Source organism: Lichenostomus cassidix, chromosome 5 (assembly GCF_008360975.1).
Source record: "Lichenostomus cassidix isolate B80296 chromosome 5, HeHo_3.0, whole genome shotgun sequence".
In the NCBI taxonomy this organism is placed as follows: domain Eukaryota; kingdom Metazoa; phylum Chordata; class Aves; order Passeriformes; family Meliphagidae; genus Lichenostomus; species Lichenostomus cassidix.
In genome coordinates this window covers 24,783,181-24,795,717 of record NC_139486.1, presented here as the reverse complement: position 1 = coordinate 24,795,717, position 12,537 = coordinate 24,783,181, and the positions used below count along the sequence as shown (strand labels likewise).

General features: G+C 35.7%; 1 protein-coding gene across 2 annotated transcripts in view; it reads right to left on the bottom strand.

The window, feature by feature from the left end:
- RALGAPA1 (Ral GTPase activating protein catalytic subunit alpha 1) overlaps nucleotides 1–12,537 on the bottom strand; it is a 131,537-nt gene that overhangs the window by 97,660 nt on the left and 21,340 nt on the right. For both annotated transcript variants that reach the window (XM_085061879.1, XM_085061880.1), the window contains exons 9-15: nucleotides 8,494–8,702; nucleotides 7,897–8,136; nucleotides 5,527–5,715; nucleotides 4,924–5,061; nucleotides 2,564–2,712; nucleotides 1,156–1,285; nucleotides 182–419 (exon numbers count right to left, since the gene is read on the bottom strand). In XM_085061879.1, the coding sequence (XP_084918005.1) occupies nucleotides 182–419; nucleotides 1,156–1,285; nucleotides 2,564–2,712; nucleotides 4,924–5,061; nucleotides 5,527–5,715; nucleotides 7,897–8,136; nucleotides 8,494–8,702 (1,293 nt within the window). The remainder of the gene's footprint in view (nucleotides 1–181; nucleotides 420–1,155; nucleotides 1,286–2,563; nucleotides 2,713–4,923; nucleotides 5,062–5,526; nucleotides 5,716–7,896; nucleotides 8,137–8,493; nucleotides 8,703–12,537) is intronic.

Below are 12,537 nucleotides of genomic sequence, written 5' to 3'. Positions count from 1 at the left end.
TAAACAAAATGATTTTGTGGTAGTTCTAAAAAGCAGCTTTACCTTAAAGGAACAAGGTTATTTCAGGTAATAGAGATGCCTAATTAGGTATACAAAATAAGGTGAGACCAAAATTATCCTGTGCTCAGCACCTCATTACACCAGCTCAAATTCAAATGATGTCTATACAGTGCTCTCTTACCTTTGCCTTTGTGTTTTTTCTGCTTCTGCTCACTTAATTTATCCAATGGCAGGTCACTGAGGTCCAGGCTATACAAGTTTCTAGCTAATACTTTAGTAAGTGTCTCCATTGTCAGTGACCACTCAGTGGCCAGCTCTTCCCAATATGTCAGTGATGACATTACAGACAGCAAGTCATCCCAAAGTTCTCGAGAAATGTACACATTTAGATTTGCTTTGATCCAAGCTACTATAAGAGTCTAAAAGAACAGAGAAAAGTTGGATTGTGAACATAAGCTGACAACATTCAAATGTTACTATTTGTCAGAGGTTGGAGGTGTTGTGAAAGGAAACTTCTAAGTGCCACAGAAATTTCTGTGTATTCCCGACATTGTTTTCCTCACAAGTACACACAGATTTTTAATGAATTATCAGCTGTTAACACAGGGTTCTGACTTAGATACAAGAACAACTGGATTAACTCATTATCTTGTGTATTCATTTTTTGTTCCATTAAATAAAGTGGAGTCTCTACAGATCCTAGTCACTGAGACACCACCACCATAGTACTTTGCAACTATCAACTTTGAAAGAATTTGCTACAGCTTTCTGTAAGGAATTACAGAATTCTCTAAGAAATAAAAAATCCATTGGTTAGGCATGGATAACACAGAAGCTTTCATGCTGACTTGGGCTAATTTTGCTATGGAAGCAAGCTGAAACTGCACACACTGCCAGTTATCCTTGCCAGTTATTCCAACTCAACTAAAGGACAGCAATTTTTCAATTTTACAGTACCGCAAATACTGTTGTCACAGTGTCGTTAAAATATAGGACAGAAAGTAACAAATGTAACCAGCTCTTTGACCTACACCCACATAATCTGGGTACCATATCAGCAATCTACAATGACAAACTAGCCAACAGTGGTTGCTGTATCTAATCTATTTGTGAAAATTAGGCTGAATTAATTAATGTGAATTTATGTTTACTTGCCTGGAACAGAGGTCCTGCCAGTCTTCCAGCTAAAGTGGAGTTTTTTCTTCCTTGATACTGCAAGAAAGTTTGGGGTGGTATTTTCAGCACAGATTCAGTTACTCTGAGCAGCACAAGTAGCATCTGCTCCCTGCAAAACATTATTAAACTTAGAGTTACCATTTTGTTATATTTTGGTATATACCCAGATATTTTAAAAGGCAATAATCAAGCCTGATTTACTCAAACACATTCCAAAAGGGATGTAATGTTTACAAAGAGGCTAACATGATTGCTGCAAAAGACATTATTCCAATCTTTTTTCACACTTAAAGAGAGAAGAATCCCTGTTGCCCTCTAATATCTTCTTCTAAGTCATTCAGTTGCTATCACTTTCAATAGCCTGAAATTAGAGGCAAGTTTTAACTGTATTCTCAGTCTAAGTTTTTTGTTGGGTTTTTTGCCTATGAATTACAGGTTTTGGCAATTTTACATTATCATTAGCATAATTCATAAATTATTTTGTGTGGCACAATCTTTGCCATTGTGGTCTAGAGTTCCTTCTTTACATTGATGTGAAACTGGGAAAGAAAATACCTAGTCTAGTAGAATCTGTTTTCCATTATCACTCCCAAATTTCCCAGTGCCTACATTGACTGGCTCCTCAATAGAGGAGACAAGCTTGACATGACATGTAGTGTCAGCTTTACTTACCCAGAGTTCAGGAAATACTACTGACAGATTGAATGCAAGTCAAGTTAAAATGGAGTAAACCAGACATTTGAAATCGCCTTAATACTTCTTCCTTGCAATGAAGAATGGTGGCAATATACTACCTGATTTAAACTACTATTTAAAGGAGTGGAAAATAACAGAAATTACTCTAAAGCAGGGTTTCCGAAAATAATAGAAATTGCTTTAAAGCAGGTCTCTTGTACCTGCTAGGCACCATAAGCACTGGAAAGGAACGACACAGTTACACAGTATGCAGACTGCTGTATACAATTACAGGTCAAGGACAACACATATCTGATTGTAACAGTTATCCATGCGTATCTGGTGATTTTTTGCTTATTTTTAAATAAGGCTGTGAAGCTTTGTATGTTTTCATATTTTAACACTTTGATACATCAGCAAAATGTCCTGGAAAAAATCATCACTAGCACCTTAACAGCGGTCTGTATATCCCAGCTTAGTCCATTTTTCACTGAGGGCTAAGCTGCTGCAAATAACCTAGGAGCTTACTAGAGGCTTTAACAGAGCAGATAACGTGCCCTATTCTAAAGTTGTCTGTGATGTTCAAGTCCATGTATTTACTCATTTAGATTGGTTCATCTAACCAATACCACTCTACTGTGTTTACTACCAAGTAAATTTTCACACTGGTCTTGTGAACTAATAATCTAAGATAAAAGCATTAGCATATTACCATGTCTTCTTGTCCATAGTCACTTGGACTACCATGTGGCGATAGATATTAAGAATGCGCTTGCACATATCAGTGTGTTCATCCAGCAGAGGTTTAAATTCATTTGCAGGTTCAAGAAAGAATATATTTGAAGAATTTATTATAAAAACCTGTAAGCAGAAAAGAGTGGATGTTATAAGCCTGAAGCACTTTGATGTTTTCAGCAATTCAGTTGATAGAACCAGGAAGAAAAAAAATCTGTAACAGAAAATTTTTAACAGAAAAATTGCATCAGCACACAGAAGTGTATGTTTAAATATGTTAGTCTGAAGTAATGATTAAGCAACAGTAAGACTGACCTTTTCCCTATTTTTTCTACCCTATTTGTATAGTTTTGTTCTTACAGACAGGTGGTACAGCAAACTACTCAATATGATTAGTTTAATATGATGGACAAAAATGTCCCGGTAAAGAAATCTACTCGGAAGTTCCACCTGTAAGCCAGCAACTGACTAGTACAACATATGCTGTACTGCTTGAGATAGTCCTGGTACAGAGTGTGTGCTTCAGCACATGGCCTGCATTACACTCCGGGAAACTAAAGCGCTCATCCCACTGGGATCAGCAAGGCTTACCAAAAGTAGGAAACAGGATATGCTCCCCCAAGTGACTGACTTCAGTGGACAGTGAATTAGGGCCTTCAGAATGAAAATTATGAAAAAAAAAGTAGGCAAAGACATTGTAGAACTTACAGGAGCAGCTACTGAAGTGTTATTATATTTTTATGTAAGTTTAGAAAGCACTTGAATCTCAGGCCTAGATTTTCAATATTTTTTTGTCTTTCTTCAGCTACATGTACAGGAGGTCACTGGTACTAAAGTAGTAGTTTTCCTCTACTGAAAGCTTTGGATTTTTAATAATTGAAAACTATTGGTATGCAGCTTTACATTCGCTAGCCCCAACTAATGGACCTAACCTACTCTAAATGCCTAGAAATAAGTCTATGCAAGCATTAAATGGGAAGAAAATGCAAGACAGAAGTCTTGGGTTATTGATTCACAGAGAAAGTCAAACGCGGCTCCACGTCAGGAAATCTCTCAAATTGAGACATGGTACTGGGTTAGAATGATGTCTTGACTCTGATTCAGGCTAAAAAAAAAAAGATATTTGGTAATCAAATGAACCTTTGTCCAAAAAACTTCAACATGAATAATCTTCAAGACATTCTCAGATGTGTAAACCTTAGTAATATATTGGAAACAGATACAGATACAGACACTTCATATTTCTTTCCTCAGTAACACTTCATATTCTAAAAAGTTTTTGAAAACAAAGATTATAAAGCTTAAATTATTGTAACATATTTGAATTTAAAAGTGATTTCAATTACAAAGTTTATTTGTATATATAACAGTGTACAGCACAAAAGAAAACCCTATTCATAAAATCATTCAAGCTGCAGTAAAAATGAGTTTTGCTGAGCATGATCACACAGAGTAGAAGTGCATACAGTAAAGTGGCAAATGCACATGTCTATTTTATTATGTTCAGAATAAATTTTCTGCTGGATAAAAGAACATTATGGAGGGTAGAGACATATACCCACCTACATGAATGTATGTGCACAAACATATATAAAATGCAAACACTTTATATAACCTTAAGAGCATTTCAAAGACCCTCAAACTATACCCTCTTGACTTGCTATAGCCTCAACTTCAGTGAAGCATTTTGTTAATCACTTGAAATTAACACCATTTCTACCCTGTCAAATTGCCTAGAAGCAGTTAAAAAACTTCTGTTAGGGTAAAACTGCAACTCTTGCCTTCCATAATGATATCACCAGAGAGTTATGGTAGCTCATCAAAGTTTTCAAATGTTGCAAATTCAGAAAAAGATGAAAAAATATCCCTGTACACCTTATTAATTGGACTAGAAAAACTATGGGATTGGATGTTTTGGTTTTGGTGACTAATAGTGTAAAAGAAAAAAGCCTCTACACATTCTCATAAAACACTTAATCAGAATAATTTGAAGATGTTGCAGTCACATGAGGATTATTTTTTATCTACTATGATGCAGAGCAGAATGCATGTTCTGATGCAAAGTTAAAAGATTGTTTTTTTTACTGTGTTACCCAACACTGGTCTATACATTCTCCAACTTAAAGATTTTGCAAACCACTGTCATTATTCTAACATTTACTATCATACTTGTTACATATAAAATAATTTTAACATTTAGAGATGCTTTAGAGATGCACAGGATTCCCTGGCAGAAGTATTCCATTACATTCCACTCTTTACGTACTGATAACAAGAGTATGAGATAATTTTAGATAGATAATTTAGACAAAATTAGATTTCAAATCTCTTTCATACCTGCAATACTGACTGCACTCCAGCTCGTACATTTTGCTCTTCAGTATCAATTTCAGATGCTTTATGCAAAGTGTCTTTGTAACAGCCATTTCTCGTCCAGTTTGAATTTTTAACATGACTGGAGCTCATCCCTTTTTCCTGAAAAATATTTTTATTAAAATTCCACAGATTTTTAGACAAGTATTTTGGCTTTATATTAAAGGAAAAAGGACAGAATAGATATTAGATAATTAACAATGGCAGGCACATGCACTTAAAAGACACAACAATATTTCATTAAGCTTGTAGCAATTATCTTAAAGTACTTGAATGAAATAACTACTATTTTTGTCATCCTTTTATTTGTGTATAATTTTTACACAGTTGAAAGTTGGAATACTGCAAAATCTACATCTTGAAAATAGTTCATAGAATTATGAACTAATCACATTAAAAAGCTACAGGTAATGGATAAAATTAGTAGCTTGTCCATACAGTGTCTTACCACTGATTTTCCCCAATAAATGCTCTGACATCAAAGTAAACCACATATAAACTACCAAGGAAGCCACTTCTCTGTCTATTGCCATACTGATGCACAAATATTAACCAACTATATTTTACCTCTTCTCTTTGTTTTCCTTTCTCTGATGAATTATGGTCAACATTTTCATCACAATCTACAGTTGTGCACTGTATTACTTCCTCAGGTTCTTTCATAAATAAAGGTTTGTCTTCTTGTTGAATCCATTCCTGGTACACCTTCACCACCTTCCTCATGGCAGCTGCTTCACATATTGGCAACAGAAATGCCTGTGAGTAGACAAAGAAAGAAACAAAACACAGTTACAATACTTGAAATTAGTTGGGCTCTATAATATACAAGTTCTAAGAGATAAGGGTGGAAAAATACAGCCCCTGTAGGATCTTAAAACACAAACTATTCCTAACCCTAAATGGTTGCTCACTTTCTTCATATGCAAATTGAAAACATGAAAAAAACCACAGTTAAACAAGAAAACTTGTCAATAAATAGTTTGAAAACTTAACTGCCAAAGAGAGAGAGATGAGAATCTGTATCTACTTAGCACCTAGCTTGCTGAAATTAAGACCCAAACATTCATCAAAATATGCAAAATGAATGAGCAGAAGTTTCTATTACATCTTTCATTCAAAGGATTTGAAAGAGTGGAGTTAACCAGTTCTAAATGACTAAAAAAAATTCAAGTGACACACAATATGGTAGTCACATATTTTATTTTTATCTAAGTGAGATTTTACAAAACAGTATCCTTGAAACAAATGGCTCCTTGAAAATATTTCAGAATTATTGTTTCTAAAAATCATGCATTTGAGTTGATGTGATGGCTGATCACTGCCCTCTTCAGTAGGTTTTCTGTATCAGCTGTGCTGATAACAAGTAGTCATAGACTAGAAACTTCTAACATTAGTCAGATTTTAACTAACTATAAATACACTCACCAAAGACCATGATGCCCTAATTATATTTTTAGAAGAACAGATCAACTACACTAACACACACCTTCACAGATTCCATGTTGTGAATGTTGAAAACTAATTGCCCATGTCTTTACAGATGGCCCACTTAACACAAGTTGCATGTTCTCTCTGCAAACAGACATTTCATACTATTATAACACTAAAAAGAATTAAGCTGTGTATCACAGGATTAAATTGACAAGTTCAGTCATACAATTGCTCATCAAGTCTAACATTCTTTGGCAAGTCCATATACATTTTTTTGTACCCTGAAGTCTCAAATGCAAAAAACTGGTTCCCTACAGACAATCTTTCCACCCTTCAGTACAACGGAAGCCTCCTCTTGACTGGAATAACTTAGTCGTAATGTTTTAGAAACATTACAAAAACTTTGTATGTTAGAAATTAATTTACACTGAAAACTTTGGGCTAAATAATGATGTAAATAAGATTATATAATTGTACATGAAATCCAAATAATCTACATAACTCACAGAGTGCCTTGCGAAAAGAATGAAGGAAGTTGCCTTTGCTACTTTTCACTGTGGGGACAATTTCTAAACAGACCATTGATAATTTAGACTCTACATTCAATGTCTCAGACTCTGTAAACCCTTGAGTGTCAGCTGAATTTGGGTAACTTTGCTATGTCCTTCAGTAATGTGTCCAAGCTCTTCAATACATGGGATGTGGATAAGCTTCTAGCACTTAATTGCCTCATTCAAAAATACCCATTTCATCCAGATAAAAGAGCTTTAAAGTGTTCAGCTTTCTTCTATTTAAAGCAATTGCAGCATTTAACTTGAAACTTAGTATATTTTTCAATATTATTATTTGGAAAGCTCTCTTTGTCTTTTGATCTATAGCATGGGGCATAAAGAAAGTTTATCTTACTCTATTCTCCACCACTGAACACAAAGTCACTATAAATAAAGACTCCATATTCTGGCATATGTTCTCAGTTTAAATTTGTTTAATAGTTTCCAGTCAAAATACACTATTTTGAATAAGCTTAGCTAACATTTCTGGTTGCAGTGGCATCAGAAGCTGTTACTTTCTATAACCACCTGTCCTACTCTCCTGATGAACACTATCGAGGTAAGGACATTTGGATGCTCCTAAAACAGCTCTTTAACAGCAGCAGACTCCCACAGGAGGCTTATGTTAATATGGTTGGTTGTGACTTTTAATAGCTACAGAATTGATGTATGAAAAGATTAAACATTTCTGTCTATGGGGAACTGTGAAGTCCAAGTTAAACATTGTCAACCTGGCTGTTAAAGATAAAAAATTAGAAAAATCCGGAACTGGGGATATTCTACACAGAAAATATTTCAGAATTTTAGCTTTTCAATTTTTGTAGGCAAGATGACAGAAAAAATCTGTAACTTGGTATAATGTTCTACTTATCAAGTGCTCTTGAAAGAAAACCATGACATAGTGAAAATTTACAATATAATAATCAAGATTCTTGCATTCTAAAGAGTTTTTTACCTGTCGAAAAATCTCAGTTAGAAAATTAACATTGCTTCTTTTGGAAGAAAAAACTTTCCGGACAATTTCAATATCCGTTAAATGCTCTTCATCAATACTGCACAGGCTGGAAGAACTTGGTTCTCTCTCTGTTAGAGTACTTGTATTAGAATGAGATTGTTCTGGTTCTGCATTTCTATCCTGCTTATCAGTACTGTCATTTTTGCTGTCTTCCCTTGAAGCCATGCTAGCAGCTGCTCTCTGAAACAAAATTAAAAAATATTCTACAGTTCATTTTTAGCACAGCAATAAAACAGTACAATTTAAATTATATGACAGTATAATTTAAAACAGTACAAATAATTAAAGAAAAAAACAAACAAAAAAAAAGGATTTACTGCATTTCAAGGTTTCTAACATCTAGTTGATTAAAAACAAATTGCAGAATTCGAAAAAGAAAGCAGCACTGCAGGTCCTTTTAACGTGAATTCATAAATATAAAATTTGGTTAGAAATTCCTTTTTTTAAACTTTTCATTAGTTATGAGAGGAGAGCATACTGCTGACATAACAATTAAGACAAAAACATGAAAACACATTTCTGTGTATTTGGTTTTACCTGAATATTCTTTGGCACATTTTCACCTTCCATTCCAGGAATATGAGGTCCTGTATGAGGTTTTGGCTCAAGCCAGAAAGACACCAACCATCGAATGACAATAACACGAGCCTTAATGAAAGGTTCCTTTGTGCAATATATTGCCTCATTGGTTTCAGCGTCTTTCTTAACTATTACATAGTGTGGCTTTGGTCTCATTTGTGGTATATCTGTAAGGAAACAGAACATCTTAAAAATATGTGCAGAGAGAAATATCTGCATAGGAAAGAAATCCTAAAACCATAACCAATACACATGAACTTTCAGAGGTGTAGTTTTATTGCATTCACTGTTGCACCACTCATTCCAAGATGTGCTGGAATGGATGCAACAGAGACAATGTCAAGACTTGTAAGACATCAAAACACTAGAATTTTCTCCTAAAGGAAGACAACACTGCTGGTCCAAAAGACAGAAACTTGTTTCTGCTATGCAGAACCTTGAATTTTTATCTGAAAATTATTTCTATAGCCTTACATTTTTGCTTGCATTTTTTTCTACACAAGTGAACACATTTCATTATTTTCAGGTTCTTTTAAGCTACATTATACTCAATATTTACAGATAAACTTCAGCAAACTCAGTACTTCAAATTTTTATTGAAAACTACAAAGTTCCAACCAGCAAAATAACTGTCAACTACACTATGATCTACACAAGAAAACTATTTTAATATAAAATTAATGTATTGTCAAATCTAATCATGACTCCAATGGAAGATATGCAATTCCAAAATGCAAACGCAATAAACACAGCCTCTTCTGGCCCTGCAATAGGTAAAAGATGAATAGAACAGAGAAATCCTGCTCCAAAGCCACATGAGCTTTGCAGGTTCACCTAGTGGCCCATCTTCTCTGTTGAACTTTGCTGGACTTTGCTGCCAGACCACAGGGACATACATCTCCCTATAACTTAGCTGCAAGATGACTCTGTGGCAATAGCTTCTGTCCTGGATTGCAGGGAATGTAATGAAGGATGCTCAGGGGCACACCAGCTGTTAAGAACTGTGGTTATTTGTGGCCTATAATTGACAACTCCATTTCACCATCCCATGTTCTATATGATGGTTCAGAACTGTTTAGTTTTTCTGGTTCTCTACCGTGCTAGAGTCATCAGTATTCCTGAATCTGGCTCAGAAGAAGAAAGTGACAGTACTTAACTCAGTGTGGATGGAATGAACATGTGTGGTAAAAGCATTACAAAAGATGGGGATGCACATGGATACAATTTTTAAATTGTGCATTTTTCTGTGACTCAACACTGCAGAACATAATTTCTGGATTTTACAACCCAAGACATGGTGCAGAACAGTTCTGCATCACCAATCACCAACCTGAAGCAGCAATGGTACTTTCATGAGCAAATGACATTTCTCTGAAAGTGGCATGCCAACCAACTCTAGTCCTAGTACTATAGAGGCAAATATGAGACATGCTCCAAAACAAAAAGAAGATGAATGTTTGTGTGAGGACTGACTATATGTGTTCTCAGAACACCCCCATGCTAATGTTTCAGTATCTTTTTTCAGATTTTCTTCTAGTGACAGCACAAAACTCAAACCAAAACAAACACAAAATAAACCAAAATCCAAACCAAAAAACCAACTAACAAAGAGAAGGAAGCATGGAAAAATGATGGTCCTATCCGTATACAGAGAGTGACAGGCTGGACAGAGGTGGTATGTCAGCACTGCCTCAGCTCTTCTATAGCCTGTAGTACATGAGGCAAGAGAGAAGTTCCATGGTTTCAGAGGCCAACCAGAAGGCAATTCAATGACACTAATGGCGAGAGTCAAAGAAACTTTGAAAAAGTCACACTGAACAATATATAGTTGTTCCCTGGATGTATCTTCCTAGGGAAAAGTCAAGAGTTGTTTTAGAGGATCCTGCACAACTTTGCCAGTTTATGGTGTTAGAATACAGGAGGGACAAATATGGACAGCAGTGAAGAAATAATCAACTATTGTCTAGGCAATTATATTATGACAGCCTTTTAAAGGCATCTAAAGTGAAGCCAGCCTATCTGCCAGACTGCTGTACGGATTTCCTCGTTATAATTACAAATACACAGAATCTAGCTCCTGCACTGAGGATATCCATGCTGGTCTACCTTGGTATCATTTCAAAAGCCATACACATAAGTAGTGATAAACGCACCACAATGCTGCTAAACTGAGAAATGATTCCTATACAGGCTTCAAAATTACATCCACACTTTTCAACAGAAGCAGTATTTTTAGGGGGAAAAAAACCCACGTGATTCTTGCACACCATCTACCTAAGTAACAGATGCACAGAATACTCTTTGACAAGTTTACAAATGGTTTATTTGCTACAAATAATAAAACCCCAGTACATTATTTTCATTCTGTGAAAAGCAGCAGGTTAGTAAGAAAATTAAAAATTAAGGTATCTTAAACAAGCATGTATAACAGTACAATCTGTGAAAAAGGAAGCAAATGCCTGGTAGCACAGCATTTAAAGATGCAAAAATCAGTTCTCTGGTATCTACCAGCATCCAGCAGAGCACAAAGGCTGCAATACCAGCAGTATTTTCAGAAGGACTAAACATGCAGTAAACACATTTTTGCAGCACACTGTCTCCTAGTTTCATTATAACCTCTCAGAATATCCTCTCTCTAAAATTTTTTTCAACTGCATTATGTGCTGCAGCTGCTTCTCAAATGTATCCTCCTTCAGCCATTTCTTGTATTTTCACATTGCTGTCCATCTTGGAAGAAGGTATCAAGGCTTCAGATGAGGACACAGACATAAAAGCAAAGCAAAACAGAGCTTGTTAGATGGACTCAAACAGCACAAGAGGAAATATTCCCTTCCCCCAGCCTTCCATTTGTCTTTTCTGTTGTGTTTTGGGCTTTCCCCACCCCCTGCCTTTCCCCCTCTGTGAACCTGAGGTGAGCTGACGACAAAAAGGGCAGGAAGCTGCAGATGGTGGAAGACACACACAGGGTAGAAAATGAACAGGCTAGCAAAAACACAGTTATAATGATGGACACCTGTAAGCTTTGACCATGCTTAATTTTTAAGACAATAAATGGACAATAAATTTATAAGGAATGGAGAGAGCTAAAGACAGCTGTAGGACAGCCCACTTTAGTGTCTCCCTGTTAATGAAGGAGCCTTTCTAAATGGCTTGGAAATGGCATAGAAAGGCACATTAGTATGATGGAAGAAGCAATGCCCCTGGAACCTTACTGCTGTATCTGTAGTTCTTCCTAAACAGTTTCTAACTCAATCTCAACACATGTTTAACAAAGACATTACAATCAAATTAAACATTAAGGCAAAAAAACCCCAACTGAAAACATAAAAAGGCAAAAAACGCTAAACAAAACCAAACTAAACAGAAAAACCAAAACATAAACAAAACAAAAAACCCCAAACAAACAAACAAAAAAAAAACCCACCCAAAAAACCCAAACCACCAAACAAAAGCCCCTCAAAAAACCATCTCATAGGCTTTTCTAATGTTGTATTCCTCTTCTAAGTCTGTAATACTAAAGAATTTGAAGGAAGCACAATACTAGCCTTCTTGTAACTGGAGTAGCTGGGTGCTTGCTACTGTTTATCAGGAAAGAAATCTCTGTCCAATATACTATCTCCAGTAAAGCCCTGTATCAATGCTTGCTTACTAAAACCACTGCTCTGATTTATACCTCATGACTTCTCCTAAATTAAACATTATACCAGCGGCATGAGAACTGTTCTCACTAGCAAGCTCAGTGCTCTAGTTTGCCCTGCTTTCAGCCTCAAGGCTGTAAATTCAGAACAAACACAGGATTATTTTCAAATAGGTTGGAAAGATGCATGCCAGAGAAGAACTTCTTAGAGGAGAAAAAATTACTCTACTTACCGGTGCCTCTGCTGTTTTCATCACGGAATTGTTCCAGAAATCCTCGTTATAGTTGCTGACTGTGCTTAGTTTAAGGCACTAACAGTAATTTTGGGGATCTGTGAACATTTCTTCTTGTTTTCCATTGTCCTC